The 23252-nt window shown below is 34.2% G+C and overlaps 5 protein-coding genes, 2 long non-coding RNA genes and 1 other non-coding gene across 11 annotated transcripts; 3 read left to right on the top strand and 5 right to left on the bottom strand.

Moving 5' to 3' along the window:
• Window positions 1-229: 229 nt before the first annotated feature.
• Window positions 230-4963, bottom strand: AT5G23700 (coiled-coil protein). Of its 3 annotated transcripts, NM_001343819.1 has the most exons (17): window positions 4568-4963; window positions 4298-4479; window positions 4141-4219; window positions 3984-4025; window positions 3837-3899; window positions 3332-3381; window positions 3209-3236; window positions 3000-3074; window positions 2811-2921; window positions 2670-2730; window positions 2406-2522; window positions 2221-2333; window positions 2084-2144; window positions 1947-1988; window positions 1813-1853; window positions 1533-1662; window positions 230-1455 (listed from the first exon to the last, which is right to left on the bottom strand). In NM_001343819.1, exons 1-17 carry the CDS (start codon window positions 4886-4888, stop codon window positions 1319-1321), a joined length of 1653 nt encoding a protein of 550 aa, NP_001330555.1. In that variant the 5' UTR covers window positions 4889-4963; the 3' UTR covers window positions 230-1318. The 3 variants fall into 3 exon arrangements, with proteins under 3 accessions (NP_001330555.1, NP_197759.3, NP_001330556.1); NM_122275.4 differs by having other exon boundaries at window positions 1300-1455; window positions 1813-1988; window positions 2221-2326; window positions 2423-2522; window positions 4568-4951; NM_001343820.1 differs by having other exon boundaries at window positions 1305-1455; window positions 1813-1988; window positions 2811-2912; window positions 4568-4962.
• On the top strand, window positions 234-1401 carry AT5G23710 (DNA binding / DNA-directed RNA polymerase). Its single transcript, NM_122276.3, has 2 exons — window positions 234-354; window positions 501-1401. The coding sequence occupies exon 2, from the start codon at window positions 519-521 to the stop codon at window positions 1209-1211; it is 693 nt and encodes a 230-aa protein (NP_197760.1). The 5' UTR covers window positions 234-354; window positions 501-518; the 3' UTR covers window positions 1212-1401.
• Window positions 4964-7074: 2111 nt separating the features above from the next.
• On the bottom strand, window positions 7075-10246 carry AT5G23690 (Polynucleotide adenylyltransferase family protein). The gene is made up of 14 exons (NM_122274.3): window positions 9998-10246; window positions 9811-9910; window positions 9601-9702; window positions 9419-9516; window positions 9260-9343; window positions 8989-9125; window positions 8840-8912; window positions 8701-8746; window positions 8493-8602; window positions 8284-8391; window positions 8144-8203; window positions 7988-8049; window positions 7581-7896; window positions 7075-7482 (listed from the first exon to the last, which is right to left on the bottom strand). Exons 1-14 carry the CDS (start codon window positions 10073-10075, stop codon window positions 7273-7275), a joined length of 1584 nt encoding a protein of 527 aa, NP_197758.2. The 5' UTR covers window positions 10076-10246; the 3' UTR covers window positions 7075-7272.
• Window positions 10247-10887: 641 nt separating this feature from the next.
• AT5G23680 (Sterile alpha motif (SAM) domain-containing protein) lies at window positions 10888-12385 on the top strand. The gene has a single exon (NM_122273.3). The coding sequence runs from the start codon at window positions 11279-11281 to the stop codon at window positions 12164-12166; it is 888 nt and encodes a 295-aa protein (NP_197757.1). The 5' UTR covers window positions 10888-11278; the 3' UTR covers window positions 12167-12385.
• AT5G03635 lies at window positions 11715-11933 on the bottom strand. Its single transcript, NR_142700.1, has one exon. It is a non-coding gene; the product is annotated as an other RNA (long non-coding RNA).
• On the bottom strand, window positions 12341-16098 carry LCB2 (long chain base2). 2 transcript variants are annotated; one of them, NM_001036855.1, is made up of 13 exons: window positions 15725-16082; window positions 15557-15622; window positions 15314-15402; window positions 14972-15117; window positions 14774-14898; window positions 14581-14674; window positions 14331-14494; window positions 13929-14090; window positions 13478-13604; window positions 13193-13359; window positions 12968-13075; window positions 12678-12797; window positions 12341-12593 (listed from the first exon to the last, which is right to left on the bottom strand). In NM_001036855.1, exons 1-12 carry the CDS (start codon window positions 15848-15850, stop codon window positions 12702-12704), a joined length of 1470 nt encoding a protein of 489 aa, NP_001031932.1. In that variant the 5' UTR covers window positions 15851-16082; the 3' UTR covers window positions 12341-12593; window positions 12678-12701. The 2 variants fall into 2 exon arrangements, with proteins under 2 accessions (NP_001031932.1, NP_197756.1); NM_122272.3 differs by having other exon boundaries at window positions 12348-12797; window positions 15725-16098.
• A 171-nt stretch (window positions 16099-16269) lies between these two features.
• Window positions 16270-16341, bottom strand: AT5G23665. Its single transcript has one exon. It is a non-coding gene; the product is annotated as a tRNA-Gln (tRNA).
• Window positions 16342-20798: 4457 nt separating this feature from the next.
• Window positions 20799-21292, top strand: AT5G03625. Its single transcript, NR_142699.1, has one exon. It is a non-coding gene; the product is annotated as an other RNA (long non-coding RNA).
• The last annotated feature ends 1960 nt before the right edge of the window (window positions 21293-23252 follow it).

The following is a 23252-nucleotide window of genomic DNA, read 5'->3' as shown; positions in this document are numbered from 1 at the left end:
TATTTTAATACTTTATAATTATTTCTATTTTTAAAAAATAAATTGAATTTTTTAAAAATAAATATTTTTAATCTACATGTTTTTATCTAAACCAACTTGTATAGCGAAATCTCATATTGAATTAACAAAAATCCTGAACAATATGTACCAATCCACTTCGAGTTACCTTTTGTTGTGTATTAGTTTAGGCCCACACTAATATATTTGACTTTCTTCTCTGTCTTATATATTTAGCTAAAAGCAGACCTAGGGTTTTCGTATCCGTTCCAGTCACGGACGACTTCTCCGTTCTCTGAACTCTCCTAAAGCCTCTATATTCATCGGATTGTTCATCTCCAGTAAACCAATCTCCAGGTAAATTGAATCTGAATCTTCACCAAAATCCTTTGTAATCTCAGAATCATCGATTTTATCACCTTCTTATAGTATAGATCAATCCTTTTCGTAAATCACACGAATTCTCTCAATTACCGTGTCACAATTCCGATTGATTTTTGCAGTTTGGTGAATTTGTAAGAATGAGTAAACGAAAACGTCCGGATCCGAAATCATCGGGAGGTGATCTAAACGAGCCACACGAGAAGAAGCTTCTGGATCTGATTCGAATAAACCAAGGAAGAGGCGCAACTATGTTCGAATTGAAACGCGAGAAAACGATCCCAGCAACTATAGTTACTCGATTGATCGCTTCTCTACGGAAGAAGAATCTCATCAAAGAAGTAGCAAACATGAACAACAAAGGTGTCAAACATTATCTTGCAATGGAGTTTGAGCCTTGTAGTGAACTTACTGGTGGTGAATGGTACACTGATGGAGCTCTTGACCTGTCGAAAATCGAAGATTTGAAAGCCAAGTGTGTGATGATTTTGGAGAGGCATAGGCAGAGGGTTGTTACTTTGGAGGTTTTGTGTGGGTATTTTGTTAAAGAGGAGAAGCTGAGTGTTGATCAGACTAAGGAGATACTTAAGAACTTGATTTTGGATAATTTGATCATGGAGGTGAAGAGTAATGGAATGAATGAGTTTGCTTCTACGAGAATCGGAGAAGTTTGCTACAGGTTGACCGGGAAAAAGTTCGGTAATGGCGAACCGAGAGCTGGAGCTTTTGCTTCGATTCCTTGCGGGGTTTGTCCGCATATAGCGATCTGTTCACCTGATGGTGTTATCTCTCCCACTACATGTGTTTATTTTCAGAAATGGTTAGACTTTTAGCACTCTCTTTTTTTTTTTTTTTTTGGGTTTAAAACTTAAGATTTTAGATTATGATGATTTGTTTTTTCGGTTATACAATAGAGAATAATGCTATTGATATCTTTAAATTAAGAGTCAAGGTTGTGATTTGAAAGAGTAGATGTCGGAGAAGAAGATGGAAGAAGCTGATCTGTTTCTTTGCGACAAGCTTCCCATAATTGTTGCTCTACTCCTAGTTTCCTTAGCTCTAACAAACCTCGTTCCACTGTAAAGAGAACAAGTTAATGTGTTATTAAAACTAGAATTAGGACACAGGGGAAATCAATTGAAGAAGTTTATTACCGTCAACGGCATCTTGTGAAGTCGGAGATTTTCCTTCACTACGACTGGTCCAAAACTGGAAACGTTCATCTGCAATGTCTTCTTCCACACTATGCAACTTGGCTCTACCCCAGAAGTACATAAGCCATGCCTGCATTTATAACCAAATAACGTCGGTTCATCAAGATTCATCGCGATAAATTTAGTTACCAACCACAATATACCAATAATTACCATCTCTTGTAACAAAATGTCACATTATAACCTTATAGTTATGAAATTATAGGCATAAAGAAACTACCTGCTTAAAGGCAACATCTTCTTGTTCCCCTTCTTTTATCTCTGCATTTGAGAAATGTGATAACATAGTAAGGATTTCATCAAGTTTGACTGCTGATATGATATATTGTGCATGTTTGGACTCTCTTCTCTTACCGTATGATTCTACAAAACTGAGTTCTCCATGCCCTTTGGAATCTGTAAGATATGGAGAAAACAGACTATTGATCTCGATGACTAGTAAAAACAGACTATATTTGACACTGTACTAATTGATGATATAGCATACATACCTTGACGAACCAAACTCGGTGTTCTCTTCTGTGCGAATGCAAGCATAACAGCATCCTCAACCTAAATTTCGTTGTGATATGAGAACTTAATTATGTACTTGAAGATACCTTAAAGTAAAGAAACAATGGTATATTACCTTTAAGGATGCCAGCTCTCTCAAACCCATCTCAACTGAAAGCATACTTTCGATATTTCCTTCTCCAGGTAGATCACTTAAAAATCTAGCAGTTTTGCTCTGATCACTCCCACCTGATCAATTCCAAAGGCTGGTAAGTAAACAGTATCAAGGAAACCTTGGCCATAGCAAATATTAAGACTAGCCTTTGTCCCGAGATAACTCCTTGGTCTTTTGTGCTGCAGATATGACCAGCTCAAATGGAAGAGGAGCCAGAGCCGACCATTTTTCATGCCTGGATGGTGCTATGTCAGCACAAATGCCTACATAGGTAAGCCACAGGAAAACCAAATATCTAAGAATTTTAATAAATAAACTACCTCACCACAACTACAAGCCTTTGACCAAAATTAGAGAGCTGAGTAAGTGTATCAATGAGAACACGTTCACAAGATGGATGCATTACTTACCATGCTGCACTGCCAAACCCCAATACCGGGCAAGCCAGCATCTCTTCAAGGCTACTTCCTCCTAGATGATCAATTTTTTTTTCCATACAATCAGAAATCTTTAAACGTGAGTATAATGAGACTTGAGCTTTCTAAACATACCATTTCGTCCTGTGTTAAAACCATTCTTTGAGTCATTATACGAAGAGCCTTTGCTTCTGATTCCGCTTCTTGAAGGCATTCCGCAGCTGTTTCTGCCTCATCCTTCAAGATCTGAACATAAAGAAATGATTACATAATGCAGATCAGAATAACAAACATATTCTAATACCAAAATATTAGTAGACCTACCTGAATTTCTGAACGGAGGGAAACAACTTCCTCCTTTTTCCCATCTTTTTTCTCGTTAGCAGCCTTAAGAGCAGCCTGCCAGCCAGTCAGTCTTAATCGTTAGGCTTTACAAAAATGTTTATCTATAACTTAATGTGGCATCATAAAAGTACAAAATGGGAGCTCAACCAAAGAAGCGATTAAAATTTTATATATCTCTACACACTAACCTCACGTTGGCGCAATGCCGCTTCCTTTCTGAAGGAAATCACAGTTCATCATGAGCTTTATAGTTACCGACGTATATTCTAAAGAAGAGAAAGATAAAGAAAAAGAGGTCACAGGCTCCTTACCTACTTAACAATTTAGCCTCCAGAGACACTCCTTCTCCAAGAGAAGCAACCTTTTTGGGACAAGAAAAGAAAAGGGACAGATGAATCTTTGAAAATATGCTAGCACCTACACGCATGTCATTCTAAGTAAAAATAAAATCTTGAAATGTATGCAGATTCCATGAAATTTACTTTTTAAAAAATATAGAGTACAAGTTCATTGCATTTTCATGCATATATGACCACAAAATATTGATATGAGAGCATAACTTCATTGCATTTGGTCAATCAAACACACTAAAATGTTTCTAACGGCTTAAATAAACTAACATAATGGTACGTAGCTACATTATAAGATACATACCTAAAAATACAGAATATAAAATACAAGACAAGAGAGGCTAATGAAAGATTAATTTCAATTACTATTGTTAAGATAATGTAAGCAAGTTCAGAATAGTTTTCTCTCAAAACTCAAGAAACAAATTCAGCAAAGATAAACTAGTGATAACAACTGGATCAAAACCTGTTTCTCCAGCTCTCGAGCCCTGGCTTCTGCTGCCTCACGCATTTCTTCTGCACGGTGAAGCTGTAATCAAGAACAAACTGTTATGAAAACAGAGGATAACAACTTATTTTCATGAAAAATAATTTTAGTGAAAAGACGTTGAACCTTCTCCAATACAATCTCATTCTCCTCTTGTAGCATATCCACCTGCAAGTAAAAATTTAGTCAACCTCAAGTCCAACAGCTTCTAACAATTTTCATATACAAGGTAAAAATGACCAGTAGATAATCCACAAGGGTTAAAAGGAAAAAGCCCACATACTTCATCACGAAGAGCTGAAGCTTCTCGCTGATACCCCTTATCTCTCGAATTTACTAAGCGTGGTACATCACCAAAGTATCTGAAAACGCTAAATCTATGAGATAATAGGAACTGGTTTTGACAAATTCCACTAAAGAAAGTGAATAGTTTTCTTCACCTTTGATCTCTATCCTTAAATGAATGATCAATTGGAGGAATAATCACCGGAGGTTTCAACGATGCCTTAGGTGGCATCCAAAGGGGAGACGCATTCGGAGTTGATGATCTACTAAACGTTGATGGCCTTCCTGTCGACGACGAACGCACTGAAGTCACTTGCTCAGTGATGTTCCTACCTATCTAATAAAACTCATAAAAACAAACACAAAAATGAGAAAAATCACAGCAGCCAAATCTGTTTCTTAAGATCTCAATTACGAAATTTTACCGCAGGTGAATGCGATCGATTACGGCGAGCGAAGGAACCGTTGATAGGTCCAGAAGAAGGAGGTGCGAATTTGAATTCGTGATCGTCGTCATCATCGTCTTCTTCATTGTCTTTGTTCTGTAAAGCCATAACCTTCGCTAACCGTTGAGCCGCCGCTTTGGTGGCTACGTTTTGAGTTCTTTTAACGGTTGATAAGCCACCAACACCACCGATTTGATTCCGGTGAGCTGGAGACATCGACGGCGATCTAGATTCCGTACCGTTGGATGATCTGCTCCATTGACGACCGTACACTGGGCTACTCGGTCTCCTGAGATCCATCAGGAGAACTTAAAGCCAGATTCAAAATCACTGAAGAGAAGAAGAAGATATGAACGCGGTGGCGTGGGAGGGATTTTGGTAAGCAGTTTAAAAAATGTGAAAGAGTGGAAACGACGCCGTTTAATACGGAGGAGAACACATGCGTCATCGATTGGGATTAGATTTGGCGGAGGTAAAAGTGGGACCACTTTAGTCAACTGCAGATTTGATTTTTAATTGTTATGACATAATTTAATTAAAACATTTATATAATTTTAATTCATAAGGCAAGTTAATATATTAAGAAATTGAAGGAAAAAAATAAAAATGAATGATGTATGAAAGAAAAAGAAGGTAAAAAAGAGGAAATACATGTGAAAATTATGTGATTATGTTTAAGGACATTTGTGTCTAATTATGAAACTCAATCACAAATATATAATTAATGAGAGATATTGTATATTTAACCATCAATCTTACTTCTCCATATGTATGTGATTTTCTTGTATATACCGAGTAGAATTTACACTAACTTATATACCAATTGTATTATATTTCTTTAGTTTGTTAAATTATTTAGTAGAATTTCGTGAATTCAATAATATGCACAAGTAAACAACATACATATGTTTACTAGTATGCAATAAAATACTGATATCATTGAATAAGTAAATTTAGTAGTATTTAGTGACATTCAAAATTTAGCATAGTATTATTTTGTCTATCAAAGTTGAAAGTTTTTGCCAGAGTGAACAAAGACACAAAAAAGAACATACGTATTTTTTGTCTATTGCGTTGGCAGAAATCTTGAAGGCTGGTGAGCTCACCATAGAGCGAGTAAGAAGAAAAAACATTAAAAAATAATGAATTTAATGATTTGTAAAATAAAATTCATTCATATGTTTTGGATTTGATTCTAATAATTTTATTGTAAAAAACTTTTTGTAGTTGAAAAAAAAAAAATAGAATTGTTTTGATAGTTACATGACCTCATTACCACGTCTTTTTGATAAGATTGTGGAGCAGATAATTAATAATTGTTGGACTATTGGTCTATCTAGACAACTAACAGAACTAGACAACTAACAGATAATCAATAATTGTTGTAAAAAATCTGTATCAATGCAATACCTATTTAATGGTGTTAATAAAGACAATCTTACGCCAAGAGGAGCCATAGATAACCACCTTAGCACAAAACCATTTTTGATTAATGAAGGAACGGTGCTACAAAGACTTTGTCCACTAACGAATGAACTTGGCGTTGCAAATAAAGCTTTAGAACAAGTCTCTAAGTTTATGAATATTTATCATGTTATGCTTCTCACCGGTCTTGGTAGGATGAACGGTGTTCGGTTTCGGGAAGCGCATGATTCTATGGGGAAACAACGAAGAGTAGATGGTTATATTAAGCTGGTTATGGATATGCAATTTATATCTCATTTCGTTGAGATAAAAGAGTTTTATTGTACGTCTAAAACTCTAATTTGATGTTTATGTCTGAAACTACTAGTGATCATATTCTGTACCGGAGTTATGTTGAGGCCTTCAAAGCTCATTGTACGATGTTAGCTCATCAGGCAAGTTATCACTTTTGTTATCAATAGAATTGTTTTGTATTTAAATAAATCACATAGGAAGTTAATGTTTGACAATGTATAAAATAAGCATTTTTCTTACTTAATTGATTCTAATAATATTTTTTAGTTTTAATTTAAATTTTAATATCTTAAATTTGTTATTATTTGTTTTTTTTATCACATGTCTAATTTTGTTCTAAAATTGAAAAAAAAACTAACTACCAAACAAAATTATTTTTTATTTTTGTTTTAATATTAAAAACAACTTTTTTTTTTGAAAATTTGTTGGTCAACGACAAACTAAGTCAATTGGTGTACTAAAATTGTTCAATATATCGTCATGCAATACATATATTTTTTTTTGTTGCAAATGACTTCGACATGTAGTAGTGAGTGATGATTTTTTCTTTTTCTTGGACACACTATGCTTTTGCAATGATAACCGATAGCGTATTTTGAAATGATCAGCATGGGTATATTAAAAAGTTATATAAGTCTTGGCATGATTAAAATTTTAAACGTGAAATGTTGTTTTAAATTAGGGATTTTCCAAAAATAAAATAATTAGTTTTTATCTTCCAATTCAATCATGTTAACCTTACTAACAACAGTGAAACATATTATAAGAATATAAACAACTAAGTTTAAATATATGTAGACTGTTATGTCATTTGTCAACTCCAACGAACTAACGAACTCCGCTCGCGACAAAGAAAAGAAGATTCCAAGTGAAAGAAAAGATTCCTGTTAACTAAAGCCTGGATAGTTGTGGATACTTTCCCCACCTAGTGTCCCAAGCTTTGAAAGGGCTCAAAGATGAGATTTTTACAATTCTTGAGATAGGTTTAATGGAAAAACAGTATCGAACACAACCCTCGCAAATACATGCCGAATTTCGGGAAAATATCCTGAATTTAACGAACCATACTCGATCTTGCTTCCTTGCTTGGCCTCAAATCCAATTCGTGTCTCTTCGTTTTTCACACAATCGAAGATTCTGCCTGCTCTAAGGTACAGCTGCAACGGTATAAAGACCTAAACGAAAACAATATCAACAGATTAGGACATTGAGACATTGATTTCACACATGTATTAATTGTGACATTTGTTAAGATTTTTCAATGGATACTTACCAAATCGGAATATGGTGCTTGAGGGTAAGCTGACATAGCTTTCGATATAAAATACGCATCAGTCATCTGGTTTAAGGCATCTTCGATAGAAGCATCAAGATCCATGACCTCGTCCAACAGGGTTTGGAAGTCGAGATTCTCCTCGGGCTCTACTAGCTCGAAGAAGCTTTTATCGTGTGGCCTAGTGATCTTCTTTGTGATTTCCACAGCTTCTAGAATATCTCCACAGTTGTGAACAGCAAGGCTAAACGCAGCAACCACTATAGGACTTCGAGGTTTATCAGCAAGTGCTTTGTGAAACGCCAAGATTGCTATCCTGTTATATATTATGTAATACCATAAGACAACAAGAAAAAAATGTCCAACTCATAAGATGAGATATGAATTCAGATGAGGATCTATCTTACCATAAGCTGCTGTGACAAGGCCTATCAGGTGCTAACAATTTATCCAAGTTAGCAAAGAGAGACTGCATGATAAAATATTCATATTTCAGTTTCTTGACTCGATGTTCTAAACGACAAACACATCTACAACTATCTAAGAGATGCTTTCTTTCTGACCAGAAGCATGTTAGTCCTTTTGTCACGTCTCCTGAAACCACTGCGTGCAAGATATGCTGCCTGTGAAATCAAAGTTAGATAGACAAACATTAGTAATAAGGTGCAACAAAGAGACACAAATAAACCCTGATTCCATTTACCTGAATTGGTAGAAGAATTTCAAGTATCCCAAATTTCCACAGCAATCTCAAAGAAGCCTCTGCTGATCCATAAGCTAACATGTAATTCATTTCCATCAAGATCCTTCCCTGAACAATTGACACAGAATCATTTATGAACGTGATATAGGCCAACACGATATACCAAGCATATATTTCTTTGGAGGATAGACGCAGTAATGTGAGCCTACCTTGTCAAGTCTTTGTACTAGTAAGGAAAGGTTCTTAATAAAATGAGCGGTTTCTTTGGACATTCTGAAACCTAAACGCGCAGCAATTCTTATTGCACGAAGAATCCGAGCTGGAAATATCATAAATGATGAGCTTGATAAGTTTTCATCATATAGAGCCTTAATGGGTTGCATAGAAAAATTCTTGTTTTTCTTTTGACACCCTTACCACAGTCCTGGTGAAAAGATGTGCCAGCGTGAATCACTGTTCGAACCTGTGATTGTAGAACCACATTTTGAATACATATATATCACCAAAATGGTGTGACATAAATCTGAAAGCAAATTAGAGTAGAATACATTCACACTTTAGCTTTTCTAATATCTTCCATTCCTCCCAAATAGTCATATACGACTTTGGCATATGGATCAAACATCAACCTGAGATAGGAAAAATTATAAGAATCTCCAAACTACTGATTCAAAAAGAAAACACTGAAGTATATAACAAGATTACCCGTTAATTGTGAAATCACGCTGCAAACAGTTATTCAAACGGATACAGTCCTCATCACCATCTGAGCCACTCGATTCTTTGCATTCAGTTCTCGTATTTCTCGAAGAATTCTGTGCAGAGGTACTAAAACTCGAAACCTACTCAAATAAAAGAAAGTCTATGAAAACGCAACAAAAACAAATCGAAATCCAAAAACAAAAGCTTTTCCTATTGGTATGCATACATTGTACTCGAAAGAAATAGAAAGACTAGATTAAAAAAAAAAAAAAACCTCTATTAAATCATCTCCAATGTGTACGTGACATATAGGAAACCTTCTTCCAACAATTTCACATCTTGGGAAAGTTCGAACCACCTAAACGTTAACAATGCCAAATCAGATTGAAATTATGTTGACAGTAAGAAAAGAAAAAAACAGAACAAGACCAACCTCTCTAAGTTCTGCAGAGGTAAGTATATCGAAGTCTTTCGGTGTCCGCTTCAGAATAAGATCTCGTACACAGCCTCCCACAAGGTAAACATCATGTCCTACAGATTACAGAAGCAGTATGAGATATGGTTGAACAAAGTTTTCGAAACTTAGAGAAATCTAAGGACTTTGAAACTACCAACCTTTGCTTTTAAGGCCATTAAGCACTTTTCTTGTGGATTTTGCAATCATTGAGCTGCTTAGTCCAAGATCTTTCGAATTCAGTTGTTTCCACTCACGATCCCCTTCATTTTCCAAATCAACCAAAATCGAACAGAGTTGATACCCTAACATTATGAGTAGGAACAATGGATTGATGACTAATTCCAGTTCAATTATGGACTTAAGCTTACTTGGTTCATCAGAAACCTTGTCTTGACGATCACTGTCCGTGGCAAAACCATCTGACTCATCCATTGTCTCAATTGCAGCAGCAACAGTGTTGAACCGTATCTGAGAGCGTAAAAAATCGAATTAAGAAAGTAAAAACATATAACAGAATCGAATAAATTGTAGAACTGGTTCATATAAATAGTTCACCTTCCATAAGCAGTGAGACTGGAGAGTACGAACAGGGGAAAAGGATCTGCAAGCAAAACCCACACTTGAAATCGCCATGGAAATTGGAAAGGTTCAACATTTCATCATGGGTTTTCAAACTTTAATTCAGTGAATTGTGACTAGAACAGAGAGACTTGCAGAGAAGTTAGGGTTCTAGTTCCGGGAAGGGTTTTTGGCGGATACCACGCGCCATCGCCACACGCCGCGGGACTAATTGATACTTGAAACTATTGTTGTTTCAATGTTACTCTTTAGAACATCTTGCCGTTTTAATGACTGATCTAACAACTTTAATTATGTTGACCACTTTTATTTTAATAATTGTAAATGTAAACGCCAACAATAAATCAATGAGTACTCTATGTTCGTGCTTGAGTTTTGCGTTTACATTTGCAAAAAAATACTAAACCCTATAAAATAATTTTTATTTAAACATGTGAAAGTTTGTGTACTCGAGTAAATGCAAAAGTTATGAAAGACTATCAATTTTAATGCATAATCACAAACTTACCAAGCTTTAATTTGACAGATAATCACTAATTTGTGGTTAAGAAGATAGATACTAGTATATAAGGTCATGGTGTAAAAGTCTTCAAATACAATTTCTTACATCAAATACATTCATTTGTAAAGGAGGATATTGGGTGAATATGTCAAAATTTTATAAAGTGAAAAAAATAAAGTTGAAGCATATATTGAAGAAATTATATAGATGAATTATCCTCAATTTTTATTAAATTAGTCGCACAACAAAAAATTAAATTGGTGTTGGATTATAAAGCAGGTGGACTGTTGTCCAATGAAATTGGCTAAGCCAAAAAAGGGAAAACAAATTAAACCCCATTACCTAATTTATAAAAAAAAATGGAAATATGTGTGGAAACAAATCTATAAAGGATGATTAATATACAACAACTTATGATTGTTTACAAATCTATACAAAGCAAGATATATATAGAAACAAATCCGAAATTTTAATGACAAAGATAAACAATGCAATTAAGGATTTGTTTGTTTGGGAAAGAAAACAAAAAAAAGAAATATGACAAGAGACAAGAGCTCCAGAAACACGTGTCCACTATTTGAACGCTACTCTCTCTTCGTCTTCTCTCTCTCTCACAATCCAATTTCTCCAGATAAAACCTAAATAAAATCCCTTTCTGCGCATGTTAGCAAGATATGGTTCCAGAGTAAACTGAAGACCAAACAAAAAAAAACGCTTTTCTCTCCTTCAATTTCTCCGTCTCTCTCTCGTTTTCCATGGCCGAGTTACAGTTAGTAGAAGGTCACCAGATTAACGGCGGTTTTATCCCGCCGGCGATAATAAACTCAATCGAAGCACCGGAAACATCCGCCGCAGCCGGAGTTTCAGTCGGATCGAAACGATTGAGAAGACCTAGCGTTAGGTTAGGAGACATCGGCGGTGACCAGTACCACCAACACGTGGTTGCGGCGTACGATTCTCCGCAAGTCCGACGGCCGAAATGGAGACCTAGTGGTGGTGGTGGTGGTGGTGGTGGTAACAGGAAGGAGCCGAATAATCAGAGTGGGAAGACGACGTCGTCTTCGAGGACTCGAACTATGACGAATTTGAGCTCCGGTGGGTATGAGAATACTGGAACCCTAGATGAAGATCCGGTTTCGATTGGGAGTTGGCGGGTTAAGAAATGGGTCAAATCATCCGGTGGAGAGACGGCGGCGACGACGACGACGAATACAGCTTCGGCGAAGCGAGTTAGGTCGAATTGGGCGACGAGAAACGATGGTGTAGAGCAAGGAGATGAGAAATTCAGTGGAGAGGAAGAAGAAGAGGAAGAGGATGAAGAATTGGGAGGAGAAGAAGGGTTTAGGGATTTCAGCAGAGAAGATTCGGAGAGTCCGATGAAAGAACGAAGACGGTACGAGAATAGAGAGGTTGAATTGTTAGGAGATTGGCAAAGTGGAGGAAGAGGAAAAGAAGGAGTGAAGATATGGTTACAAGAGTTAGGGTTAGGGAGATATTGGCCAATGTTTGAGATGCATGAAGTTGATGAACAAGTGTTACCATTGTTGACATTGGAGGATCTTAAAGATATGGGGATTAATGCTGTTGGGTCTAGGAGGAAGATGTATTGTGCAATTCAGAAGCTTGGGAGGGAGTTCTCGTGAAAAATGGTGGAAGAGTTTTGTTTTTTGTGACCAGCCATTGGCAATGTCTGAAACTTAATTCTCTCTTTTGATGTTTTTTTGGTTTGAATGTAACATTTTAGTTAGTTTGTTGTAATGGTAGAGGAAGATGAAGAAGGATTAACTTATTTGTGATTGTTGTACCTTGTGGTTTTTGATGGTTGGGAACTTAATTGACCAATTTATCCAAAACCTTTTGATACAAATAATCCAAACATAGAAAACAGTTGTTGTCCGGAGTAATAAAAGAACTCTGACATCATTCAACGATATTACTATACATTTAAACTCTTGGAAAAACATGGATGAAGAATCACATAAATGCAGTAGCACCATGGTAAACAAGACTTGAGGAAAGGTGGACTAACTCTGGGTTTGTGTTTTACTTAGAGAGGAAATGGCTGGACCCCTGAGAAATCAGATTTGTGTCACATCAGAGAGATATGGAGAAGTTAACACATAACACAGCATTTGCTTGCGTTTTCCTGGATGCATCTCTATTTCATTGGTTAATTCTTCAATCCAGCTTGATGTCGTTTTTCGACTGTTCTATTTTCTTCGGCTCTGCCGGGAAATATTTGATTCCGCTAAGGTCACCTACTTTGCTTATAACCTGTCCAACACAAAACCACACACATTGATTCAAAACTTGTCTTGCATTGAAACCGAGCTCTATCGAAGCATATAGATCTATTTTAGCAGTTTTGTGCTTTGGGACTTCTGTGGAATAGCGCTTATTTGTAATAAGAAAAAAACACAAGTGGGTAGAATGCAATATTTTACCTTGAGGGCTCTTATAAGATCTTCTCTTGAATGAGATGCGGAGATGCAAATACGTGCCCTAGCCAGCAGTAGAGGTGTAGCTGGGAAACCCACGACCACCACTGCCACCTGTTCAGAGTTTCAAGGTTCCATTGCACCCACAAGTTAATCATTTACTTTTTGATCTTGTTACCTTGTGTTAATCGAGTTCTCATATGATATTTGGATTTGAATAATAGAACTTACTTTTTGTCGCAGACATTCTCTTGAGAAAGCTGGGATTTTTGCTGGGTTGTAAAGCATTATAGGCATGACTGGGGAATCATTGTCTCCAAGTACCTCAAATCCCATCTTCTGCAGCTCAGCCCGGAAAAAGTTGCTGTTCTCACGTATTCTTGCTAGCTTTTGTGCCCCTGTTCAGTATTTGAGAAGAATGGGAGTTTTTAGGTTATGAGTCATGACCTGATTAGATTGTGCTCAGTGACCCAAATGAGGCCAATTAATGACACGGTGAGAAAAAAAATCGAGTACCTCGATTTGAACCATCCTCTCCCAGAATAACTTTAATGGCAGATATAATTTGTTGTGCGGAAGGAGTTGGTATGGATGTTGCGTAAAGATGAGCTGGGCATTGATGCTTCAAATATTGGATGAGCTCCTATAGAAGTTGAATAAAAATAATAAATTGATTATACTTTTGTTGAATTTAAGAAGTGTACAGCTTACCTAAGTATCACATGGTATGTCGTATAGATACTGAAGGCCTTTATATATATATACTAATCGTCATTTCGCAGGTTCAAAATAAGTTTTGACTTTTGAGTGAGCGTTTTTTTGGTTAATGGTTTATATTTGAGTGAAAGTTACGGCTATCAATATTCTTTTTGAGCTAAACTAAAAGGTCAGAAACTTGATTTACCAAAACAAGACTGCAGGAGATTTGCAAGATCAGTAAATAAAAACAAATGTAGCATTTTCTAACCTTAGATCCAGCAATATAGCCACCACAAGACCCAAAAGATTTTGTGAAGGTTCCCATCATTACGTCCACATCAGCTGTGTCAACTCCCAGGAGTTCACAAATACCCTTTCCTGTTTTACCAATTGCCCCAATGCTGTGAGCTTCATCCAAATAAACATATGCCTGAAACGAAGATAGAAGATAAGTTAGGTGTATCTTTTCACGCAACAAAAAACTCCCAATAGTTTAGAAAATATGGCATTTCAAAGGGTAATTTTAGTCAATAGAGTTCCTTAATTTATCGCTTATATTGAATGTGGCACATAGTGAACCCAGTTACTTTTTAAGGGGTATTTGCACACACAAAATAGTTTCAGTTATCAACCAATTCTCATAATCAGTAATTCAGGAATATTGTCTCACCTTATACTTCTTGCATATGGCCACAACTTCCGGTAGATGACAAATCTCCCCTTCCATGCTGTAAATACCTTCAACAACAACAATAATTTTCTTCCATGGTCGATGTGTCCTAGGTTGACCTTCTGCAATTTGTTCTCTCAAAACTCGTTCCAAATGGGAAGGCGCTAAGAAACACAAGCAAGAGAATATACATGTAAGCCATCCATTATATGGAAAGAACCTCTGAAGCTGAAACACAACAAATGCTTACTGTTATGCTGGAAAACACGGATAGTGGCTCCAGAACCTCGAGCACCATTGACAATAGAACTATGGTTCAAAGAATCACTTATTATCAACCCTCCCTGTATACAAGACATCACAGGAAAAAATATCAACTTAAGCATGGGTTTTAGAAAAGAGACAACATACGCCTTCATCATAAAGGGTAAACCAATGCATACCTTTCCAATCAAGACTGGAATGATAGCCGAATTTGTTGCATAGCCCATGCCAAAAACAACAGCAGCAGGCTTTCCCACAAACCTAGTAACACATTCCTCAAGTTCTGCATGCACGGATGTAGTTCCTGATAGCAGAAAAAAGTTTGTTTAGAAACAGAGCCAAAATGGTTCTTGAATCTATAGGCAAAGACACTTTACCTGCATCAACACGAGAGCTACATGTACTTGCTGAAAATTTCTTCAAGGACTCAATAACACGAGGCGTGCAATATTCATCAAAAGAACCAAACCCAAGATAATTGTAGGACCCCAAATTGAGGCACCTGCTAGTTTTTGTTGTTCGCCTGCACAGAGTCAACACCAACAAAGGTTTACTCAGCAACCTTCTTAATTTAGAATTCAAATCTTCCCCTAATTAAACTTGAATGGGACAATTTTACAAGACTGTATCAACCATTCGAATTCAGCATTTTCATATTCTCCCAACAGAATCAAAGAAGCTACGACTACTGATAGAAAAACACAAGTAGACAGACTCACTTAAGCGTCTTGTTGTTGTCATTAGAGTAGCGCTCAACCACATCAAACCAAGCATCAGGTGCACTCGATATAGGTCGTTCAAAACAATCCTTGAAGCAAAACGGAGATAAACATTAGTCATCAAGCAGTAAACACGAGAAACTCATAAGCCAAACATTCACAACGCTTAAAGCTTGCATAACTACAATGCCAATAATCAATTCGATTTTGTTAACAGAATCATAGATTTGATAATGAATTTACCTGAATCCGATGATACAATCGCCTGATATAGAAATCCTCATGCCCCAAACAGATCGGCGCGTATCCCTGTCGATAGCCAATTTCACCGGAATAAGAAGCATAAAGTTAAACAAACTTGTACATTGATCCACATCTACGTACATTATATACTGGAGAAAACAGACAGACCTGGAGATTGCTAGTGAACCACCAATCAATGAAGCGACGGAAGAAATCTCGGAGCTGACCAAAAGCAAAGAGCAATCCATAGCTGAAGTAGGTGGATACAGCGGTTAAATAAGGAATCGTTATCATTTTCTCCAAGAACGGCTTCGTCTTCTTCTCCGGTCAATCAACTTGCCTCTTCCTCTCCTCTCTCGCCGTCGCTAGGCCGAATCGGAAAACGAATTTGCCTTAGGCGATCTGGAGAATATTTCCGACTCTCTCAGAAATTGAAAGTTGAGAGACAGAGACACAGACAGAGATTTGAATTGGAGGAATCTTTTCCCCTCCGTGAGATTGAGAAGGGATCGGATCATAAAACCATTTCTTTTCTTTTTTAATATTAAAATATTTAATAGTACAGATAATTTATCTTTAGAACCTTAAAACGAAATAGCGATTTTACGTATCTTGGGCCTTGGAGTCCACTAATTCAAACTAGGCCCAAATGTGATAGCTGATGACCTGTTTGTTTAGAACTTTAAAATTTAGTTTGGAGAAAGAAAAAAATGAGGTTCTACCGGGAGTCGAACCCAGGTCGCAGGATTCAAAGTCCTGAGTGCTAACCACTACACCATAGAACCAGATGCTTAATGAGACAAAAGAATCATATTTATTAGTATTATGATATATTTGGACTTGCATGTTATTTTAGTTTGATTGATTTGTTTCGGTTGCAACATTTTTAGTTGGGTTGAATTGCATTTAATATGTCACCCTTAATTTCCATATATAGAGTTCGATTTTATGAATTAAGTTTTGTAATCTCCTTTAAATCCAACTGTTTTCCATGTGAATATTGCACCAACGAGTAGATGGGAGAATGGCTGGTGGAAAAAGAAAAAAATATGTTGTTCTTCTATAGCAGCCAAATAAGGATTTCTAAGAATTAGGATATGTCATTGTTGCGATGAAAAAGAGTCTCGTCTTTATCAAAAGAGGTTACATAATTTACAACACTCCGATAGATACAATGTCAAGTCGGTTTTTGAGAGAAAAAAAAAAAAAGATAAAACATTTTCATCGTGCATGCACCAACCAAGCGAGAGGAAAATAAAAATCAATTTTTCCTTCTCAAATTTCGATTTCGTTACTATATGTATGTGACTTTTAATTTGATATTTTGGTATATTTATTCGATTTGTAATTTTCATCTTGCATAAAACGAGTGAGTAAGGAAAATTCGTGATTATGTTTGATTTGGTTTCGTTTAACTTACCAAGAATTATTTGAAGGATGAATAATTCAAATTGGTTTTTTATTTTAGTCCGGTGTATAATTTTATTAAACCTAATTGAATTTAATTTTAAAAAAAAAAAAATATATATATATATATATATATATACTTTTTCTTTTTGAATCAGCAAATGAATATAGACTCGGATTATATTTGGTCTACAAAATAAACAACTAACTGATTAATTTGCATACAGTTTAATAAAGTTGAGGAAGGACTAGATAAACCTTCGTTTAAATACGTCCATACACCTAGAAAGGCACGAAAATGCTTTTATAAAAAGATCAAGTCCTTGATGAGATTTATGAAAACGTTTTAAATATATATATCCTTAGCACATTCCATTATCATATACAGTACGATATGCAATATGTGAGTACAAATATCTTATACGTCTGAGCAGATAAACTTAATTAGCAACATAATAATATATATAAATTTTGTAAAGAAGAGAGACAATTGTTGTGCACCAAAGCTGCCGGCCAGCTCTACTAAAATCCAACCATATTCGAAAGTTTTGCCTTATAATTGATGAATTATATCTAATTCATATCTTAACGGCAAAGATGAGAGTGCCATAGTGGGAGTTTATATAAAGGATATATAGAGTTATAGACATACATATACACATACGCACCAAGCACATATCATAATTGGTTTAATTTACTAACCAATTCCGGTTTTTCATTTATAAATAATAATGTATAACGTATATAGTTTGTGAACACGATCACCTATTTACAAATAAAATATGATGAAGAGGAAAAAAACACAAGAAGCCAAAGTGAAGCATGATCTATCAACTGGCTGAGGAAATGGTAATGAGATTAGGTAAACAGTCTCAATAACCATGCATGTCTATTGTCTACACTCTAGATACTAGACTGCTTAAGAGTGCCATCGTAATGAAAATATGCGTTTAATTGTTAATCAAATTAGTAATAGAAGTTAAAATTAATTTTTTACACATTATATATGTACAAAATATATTCCATTATTAAAATAATTTTCTTCTTACATAATGAAATATGATTATTTCTACGCAATAAAAATTAGTGTTAATGTTTTAAGGGAATAAAAGTAATTAATAGAGTAGAAAAATATAAGAAATAGACGTACGGTGCAAATACGATTAGCTAGGATAATATATATAATTGAGGATATGTTGGCATTAATTATTGCGATAAAAAGAAATACAATTATACTACAGCTACACAAGTTGCCAAGTGTTCTATCAGATTTTGGAAAAGACCAACATCATTGTTCTTAGTATGTTAGGAAAAAAAAAGAGAAGCAAATTATTTATAAAAAAATAAAGAAGCGAAAGAGAAAGAGAGAAAAACAAAGAAAAGGGCAAAAAAACACAATGTGCTGATATTATCTCGTTCTCCTTTACATGGGAGTGGAATCATCACTCATCTATTGTCCAATAAAGCCTTCAATAATTAGAGATATCACTCTACACTAAAATATCAAATGTGGCACGTTACATGTAAATCTTATCTCCTGTTTTTGTTAAAACATTTTTAAACGATTTTCTTTTTAATTCCCATAAATAATTTTCTTAAAAACAACGTAGTCGAAGTTAGTTTGATTTGAAACCATCTTTTAGGCTAAAATTTTCTTTTGCCCGAAATATTTTGGCGCATAGAAAAAAATGGCACTTCTTTATCACCAAAATCATATTAATGGTTTCGATCATATAACGAAACTTAAAATCATAAGTAAAATTAATGGAATAATCATATTCTTTACATATTATTTTAGGCTTTTTACGTTTTTTTTTTATGTGTTATGCACGCATATTTTCTCTCAGTTTTTTTTTTTTTTGAATTTGATTCTCACATTATTTTCATTTCTTTAATTTTCTTTGATCTATGGATAAATCAATTTCGAATCCAACTTCAACATATGCAATTCAAATGGAATTAGCAAAACTTCTTGATTTGGTGATTAATGCATATTTAACCATAGTAAATGATTATATATAAAATTTCAATGCCTTTTAAAAGTTAACCGTTCCTTAGATATGTCAAAATATTTTATAGTTAAACATTCGTTCCTATTTTAGAAATACACATTCAAATTCATAATTGAAAAGAAGAAACATGAACTTTTAAACATCATAAACTTTTTCCTATAAACGAGAAAAATTTAAGAAAAAATGATATTTATCTAGTGGCAATATATAACAAATTCGGCCAATCATTTCATATCCTCTTCAATTTATCTTTTATATCTTTCTCTTTTTATATAGGGGCCTCTAGATAAAGCCGACGTACTCGTTATCTTCATGCATGTTTTATTTTACTTTTAACAAAAATTCGTATCTTTTGCATGGAACACAATTCCACGTCACGATTCACAATGGACATGGTTAGCCATGATTTGCCAAAAAGTTTGGAATATAAAGCATTCAATATTAACCCCATGATGTCATATATGTATACATATATTGATTGAGATTAGTCTTTTCTCTTTTGCATCTTTTTTTTTTCTCTTTTGCATCTTTCATTTGGTCAGATAATTTTTCTTTTACAATAATTGGAAAAGTATAGTTATAAATTTTAATATAATCTATTGTCAACAAGTAAATGTTGATGTGAACGTAAATAGCTGTTGTTTTAAAAACTGTAAAACTTTTAGAGGTGCTGGACTTTTGTTTTTTGATGCAACGAAAATGATCCTATTAAAGAAAGCATATTATTGCCTTTGGCCAGTATATTTTAAGGTTCTTTCTTGGGCTGAGGACTCGAGTAAAAAAGCGGATTTTAGGATCGATGCATTGCCGTACATAAGATATTGAGATTTTAATTTGATGACAAAGCAGAGTGATGAGGGTTAATTACAAACATGTCTATATATAAGAATTTAGAAATATTTGGTGATCACAATTTTAGACATAGATTAATTCAGTTGCTATGTAAAAAACTGCATATGCAGAAAACAATGTCATAAGTCATAACCTTTGCATTTAAATGTTTTAGATAGAAATACTACAAGTAACTAAGAATTATCTACTAAGTGAAAACAATATATATATATATATATATATAAACAGAACAAACTTATTTCATTTGCATTGTGTTTAATTACGGCCGGATTATAAGAAAACATTATATATTTATTATAAACAGAATATATTAGTATATACGACCGTAAATTCAATATATTTTACATTTCGAACAATCAAACTTAATATTGCCACGTTGATATATATTTGTATGTTTGTTTTTGAACAAATATATATATGTATGTTTATCACATTTATATAAGTGGGAAAAAAAAGAAACAGAAAAAACCTTGAAATTTGTTTGTTTTTCTATCCGTCATAAGTATCAGTGACCAATTTATCAACTTCTCGATCTGACAAGAGTGATCATTTCGTAGTTACAATGTTCAAATTATAAAAATGGCCAAAAAAAAATTTGGTTTAGTCTCACACTCTCACCGACAACTTACATATAACCTTTAAAGCAAAACCACAAGAAAATTCTAACTATTTAAAACCTTTTTTTGAGGGGTTTTAAGGATTATGAAAGATCTGCGAGACAAACGAAAATAGAACGAGGGATATGAGGTCCAAAGCAGAACAACAAAACATTATACTTGATATGGTTTGTTTTTCATAGTCGAAACATTAATTGTGGTCTTTTGAAGCGTGAGTATATAGTGTGTCTTCATAATTTAAAGTTCAGCTTTTTTTGTCTATTGATTTGGAACCAAAGTATATCTTTCCTGTTATATCTTTACCTTGGAACTATTTGGAATCTGATAATTGAATACACTATAATAAACATGATTGTTTTTACTTAATTGATAATGAATAGTATGAAACCATGTATGCCCGGCGGCTCTCTTATCATGTGCTAATTGCTGACGGCTAATTTGGTGATCCCTCTCTGGCAGTTGTCTCGCTGATGATCCTGGCAGCTAATCACAAGATTTCTGAGCTACTAACTATTGAACCTCATGTGTCATCTCTCCGCTGAATTCAGAATCAGTTTACTTTCCCTCACCCTTTCCCAATTTGCATCCTCTAGGCTTCAAAGAGAACCCCTTGATCAATTTTGAGGAGAAAACGATTTGATTAATCCCTCTTAATGTTTATTTCTTTTTATACAATGCTAATTAACTACTAACTATTGAGTCCAATAGGGGCTTTTGTACAATCTCTTCTCAATCTTAAGTTTGAAACCCTTCATCAAAAAAAAAAACTGAGCTACATGGTTCTGGACTAATTACTCTTCTCACCTTTTTTTTTTTTTAGGATTACTTCTCACTCCCAGACCATTATTGCAATAAGAGAAAAAAAAAACTAATTAACAACACATGAGTTTGAACCAACAACAAGATCCAATTAATGAGCTATTGTTTTTGTTTGGGCTAATCTCAAGCCGCATGTCCGAGATTTTTAGATATAATAGAATGGAGGTGGGAGACATATATATATATATATAACGGTAAATTTCGAAACAAGATCAAATGAAGCTTCGTTTGCATTAGAGACGATTAATGATTTCGAGTGTTTCTGGCGACATGTGTGGTGTGATTGCATCTAAATTAATTCGAAATAAAAATAAAATTTGGAGGAGCAAAATATATCACGAGCGAGACTCCAACATACTAACGATACTTTAAGTCTTTACCACTAGAAGAAAAGGTTTAGTATTTTTTGTCAAAACAAAAGAAGAAGAAGTAGATATGTGATTAAAAATATATTATATCTTCAAAAGTAGTCATAGCAGTTCTTCATATCATTTCGTGTAAATATAAATTTCTAATCATGTATTATGTGTGTTAATTAACTAAGTATGACGAGTTATATTATTAAAGATTTTGATGATATAATATATTCTTAACCACATATAATCTTCTTCTTTTTTTCCCCACAAAAAAAATCCTTATTCATACTTCAGGTAATTAACACTCCTGTATCTACTTATCATTTTTCTTGTAGTGAATTTAGTTATATTTGAAATGGATATAATATTTATCATTCTGAGTATCCCAGAAAAACGGTTAGTCCATTGTCCCAATAAGTATAGATTTATCTAAATTAAATGGTGAACAATCTCGTCGTTATATACTTGAAATAATATTTGGATCGATGTCCTTTTCATTTATAACTTTTACTATAAATAAGATCCCACCTAAAAAAATGAACTCTTTGAAAAATGAAAATCATGTGAAACAGCATAATAAGTTACTAATTAACCTAAACTTGTGCGTTCAAATAACCATAAAAGTCTAGAATAGATTAAAAGTTTTACAAATGAAGTTCATGCTATTGTTATTTTGTCTTATTAGTTATGAATTATTGGAGTTTGTTCTTTTTCCCAAATCAATCCATCAATATTATTGTTTTAACAAAATCAAGCGCTTTACTATTTTCACCTACTTCATTATCATATTAATTATAAACATTGATCTACTCTTGAAAACGAGTAAAATTAACTATTTTTGTATAGACAATTTAATACGTAACGCATGAAACTACGAAAGACGGTTCAACCTACTATCAAAATTGTCTTTGAAAATGTAATAGTTTCAAATAAAAAAATTTAGTAAATTTCTAGGGAAAAAAAAAATTATGGGTGAGTTCTAAACCCCTCTTCTATTTTAATTTTATAGCACACTTTCCAACCGAACTAATTTTTTGAAAAAAAAACATATTTGTATTCCCTAAGAATAACAACCATATATATGTGAGAATTGAGGTCCTAACCTTCATTTAATTGTCCGTGCATGACCAATTTTTGTGTAGTTCATGTTGGAGCCTGTATATAAACAACTTACATTTTATAGTCTAGTGTAAATTATATCTTGAAGTTTAAACTTCATCCGATATACAAGAAGTAATTTGTCGACCAAATGTTAAATAAGGAGAGCTTATATACCTTAGTTTAGTTAACATTCAAGCACTAATTAAAATGTTCACTATATGAATCTAATCCGAGCTTAACCATATAGAAAGGAAAAAACTCCTAAAAACTAAAAATATTATCCAAATATTAGTTAAGCTGTCTATTTCTCTTTCCCTCGGTTTATTTTTCCTCTTTAAAAAGTAAGACAAAACGAGAACATTATTAGTTCAATATATATATTTTAGTGAAATAAACGTAATTTCAAGTAAAATTGAAATAAGCATCTACAAATTATTAAACTTGAGAGGACAGTCGTACAAACAAATGTTAATGATTGAGAAACGGGCAAACGGCTAAAAAGTTTTTTTTTTTTCTTCTTCTTAAAATTGTG

Source organism: Arabidopsis thaliana, chromosome 5 (genome assembly GCF_000001735.4).
Source record: "Arabidopsis thaliana chromosome 5, partial sequence".
In the NCBI taxonomy this organism is placed as follows: Eukaryota; Viridiplantae; Streptophyta; class Magnoliopsida; order Brassicales; family Brassicaceae; genus Arabidopsis; species Arabidopsis thaliana.
Note: the sequence above shows the minus strand (reverse complement) of the source record. Positions and strands in the feature narration are given on the sequence as shown.

Bases quoted from the DNA above. Each gene is read 5' to 3' on its own strand.
- AT5G23700 (NM_001343820.1), bottom strand. From the start codon at position 4,888: ATGGATCTCAGGAGACCGAGTAGCCCAGTGTACGGTCGTCAATGGAGC. The intron at 3,237-3,331 runs GTAAGGAGCCTG...GATTTCCTTCAG, and splicing joins GAGGCTAAATTGTTAAGTAG to AAAGGAAGCGGCATTGCGCC. The intron at 1,663-1,812 runs GTAGTTTCTTTA...TTATAAATGCAG, and splicing joins AAGATGTTGCCTTTAAGCAG to GCATGGCTTATGTACTTCTG.
- AT5G23710 (NM_122276.3), top strand. From the start codon at position 519: ATGAGTAAACGAAAACGTCCGGATCCGAAATCATCGGGAGGTGATCTA.
- AT5G23690 (NM_122274.3), bottom strand. From the start codon at position 10,075: ATGGCGATTTCAAGTGTGGGTTTTGCTTGCAGATCCTTTTCCCCTGTT. The intron at 8,913-8,988 runs GTAATCTTGTTA...TTCCTATCTCAG, and splicing joins CGTGATTTCACAATTAACGG to GTTGATGTTTGATCCATATG. The intron at 8,603-8,700 runs GTAAGGGTGTCA...TGATATTTCCAG, and splicing joins ATCTTTTCACCAGGACTGTG to CTCGGATTCTTCGTGCAATA.
- AT5G23680 (NM_122273.3), top strand. From the start codon at position 11,279: ATGGCCGAGTTACAGTTAGTAGAAGGTCACCAGATTAACGGCGGTTTT.
- LCB2 (NM_122272.3), bottom strand. From the start codon at position 15,850: ATGATAACGATTCCTTATTTAACCGCTGTATCCACCTACTTCAGCTAT. The intron at 14,899-14,971 runs GTAAAGTGTCTT...TTCTGCTATCAG, and splicing joins TAGCTCTCGTGTTGATGCAG to GAACTACATCCGTGCATGCA. The intron at 14,091-14,330 runs GTGAGACAATAT...TCTTCGTTTCAG, and splicing joins CCATATGCAAGAAGTATAAG to GCATATGTTTATTTGGATGA.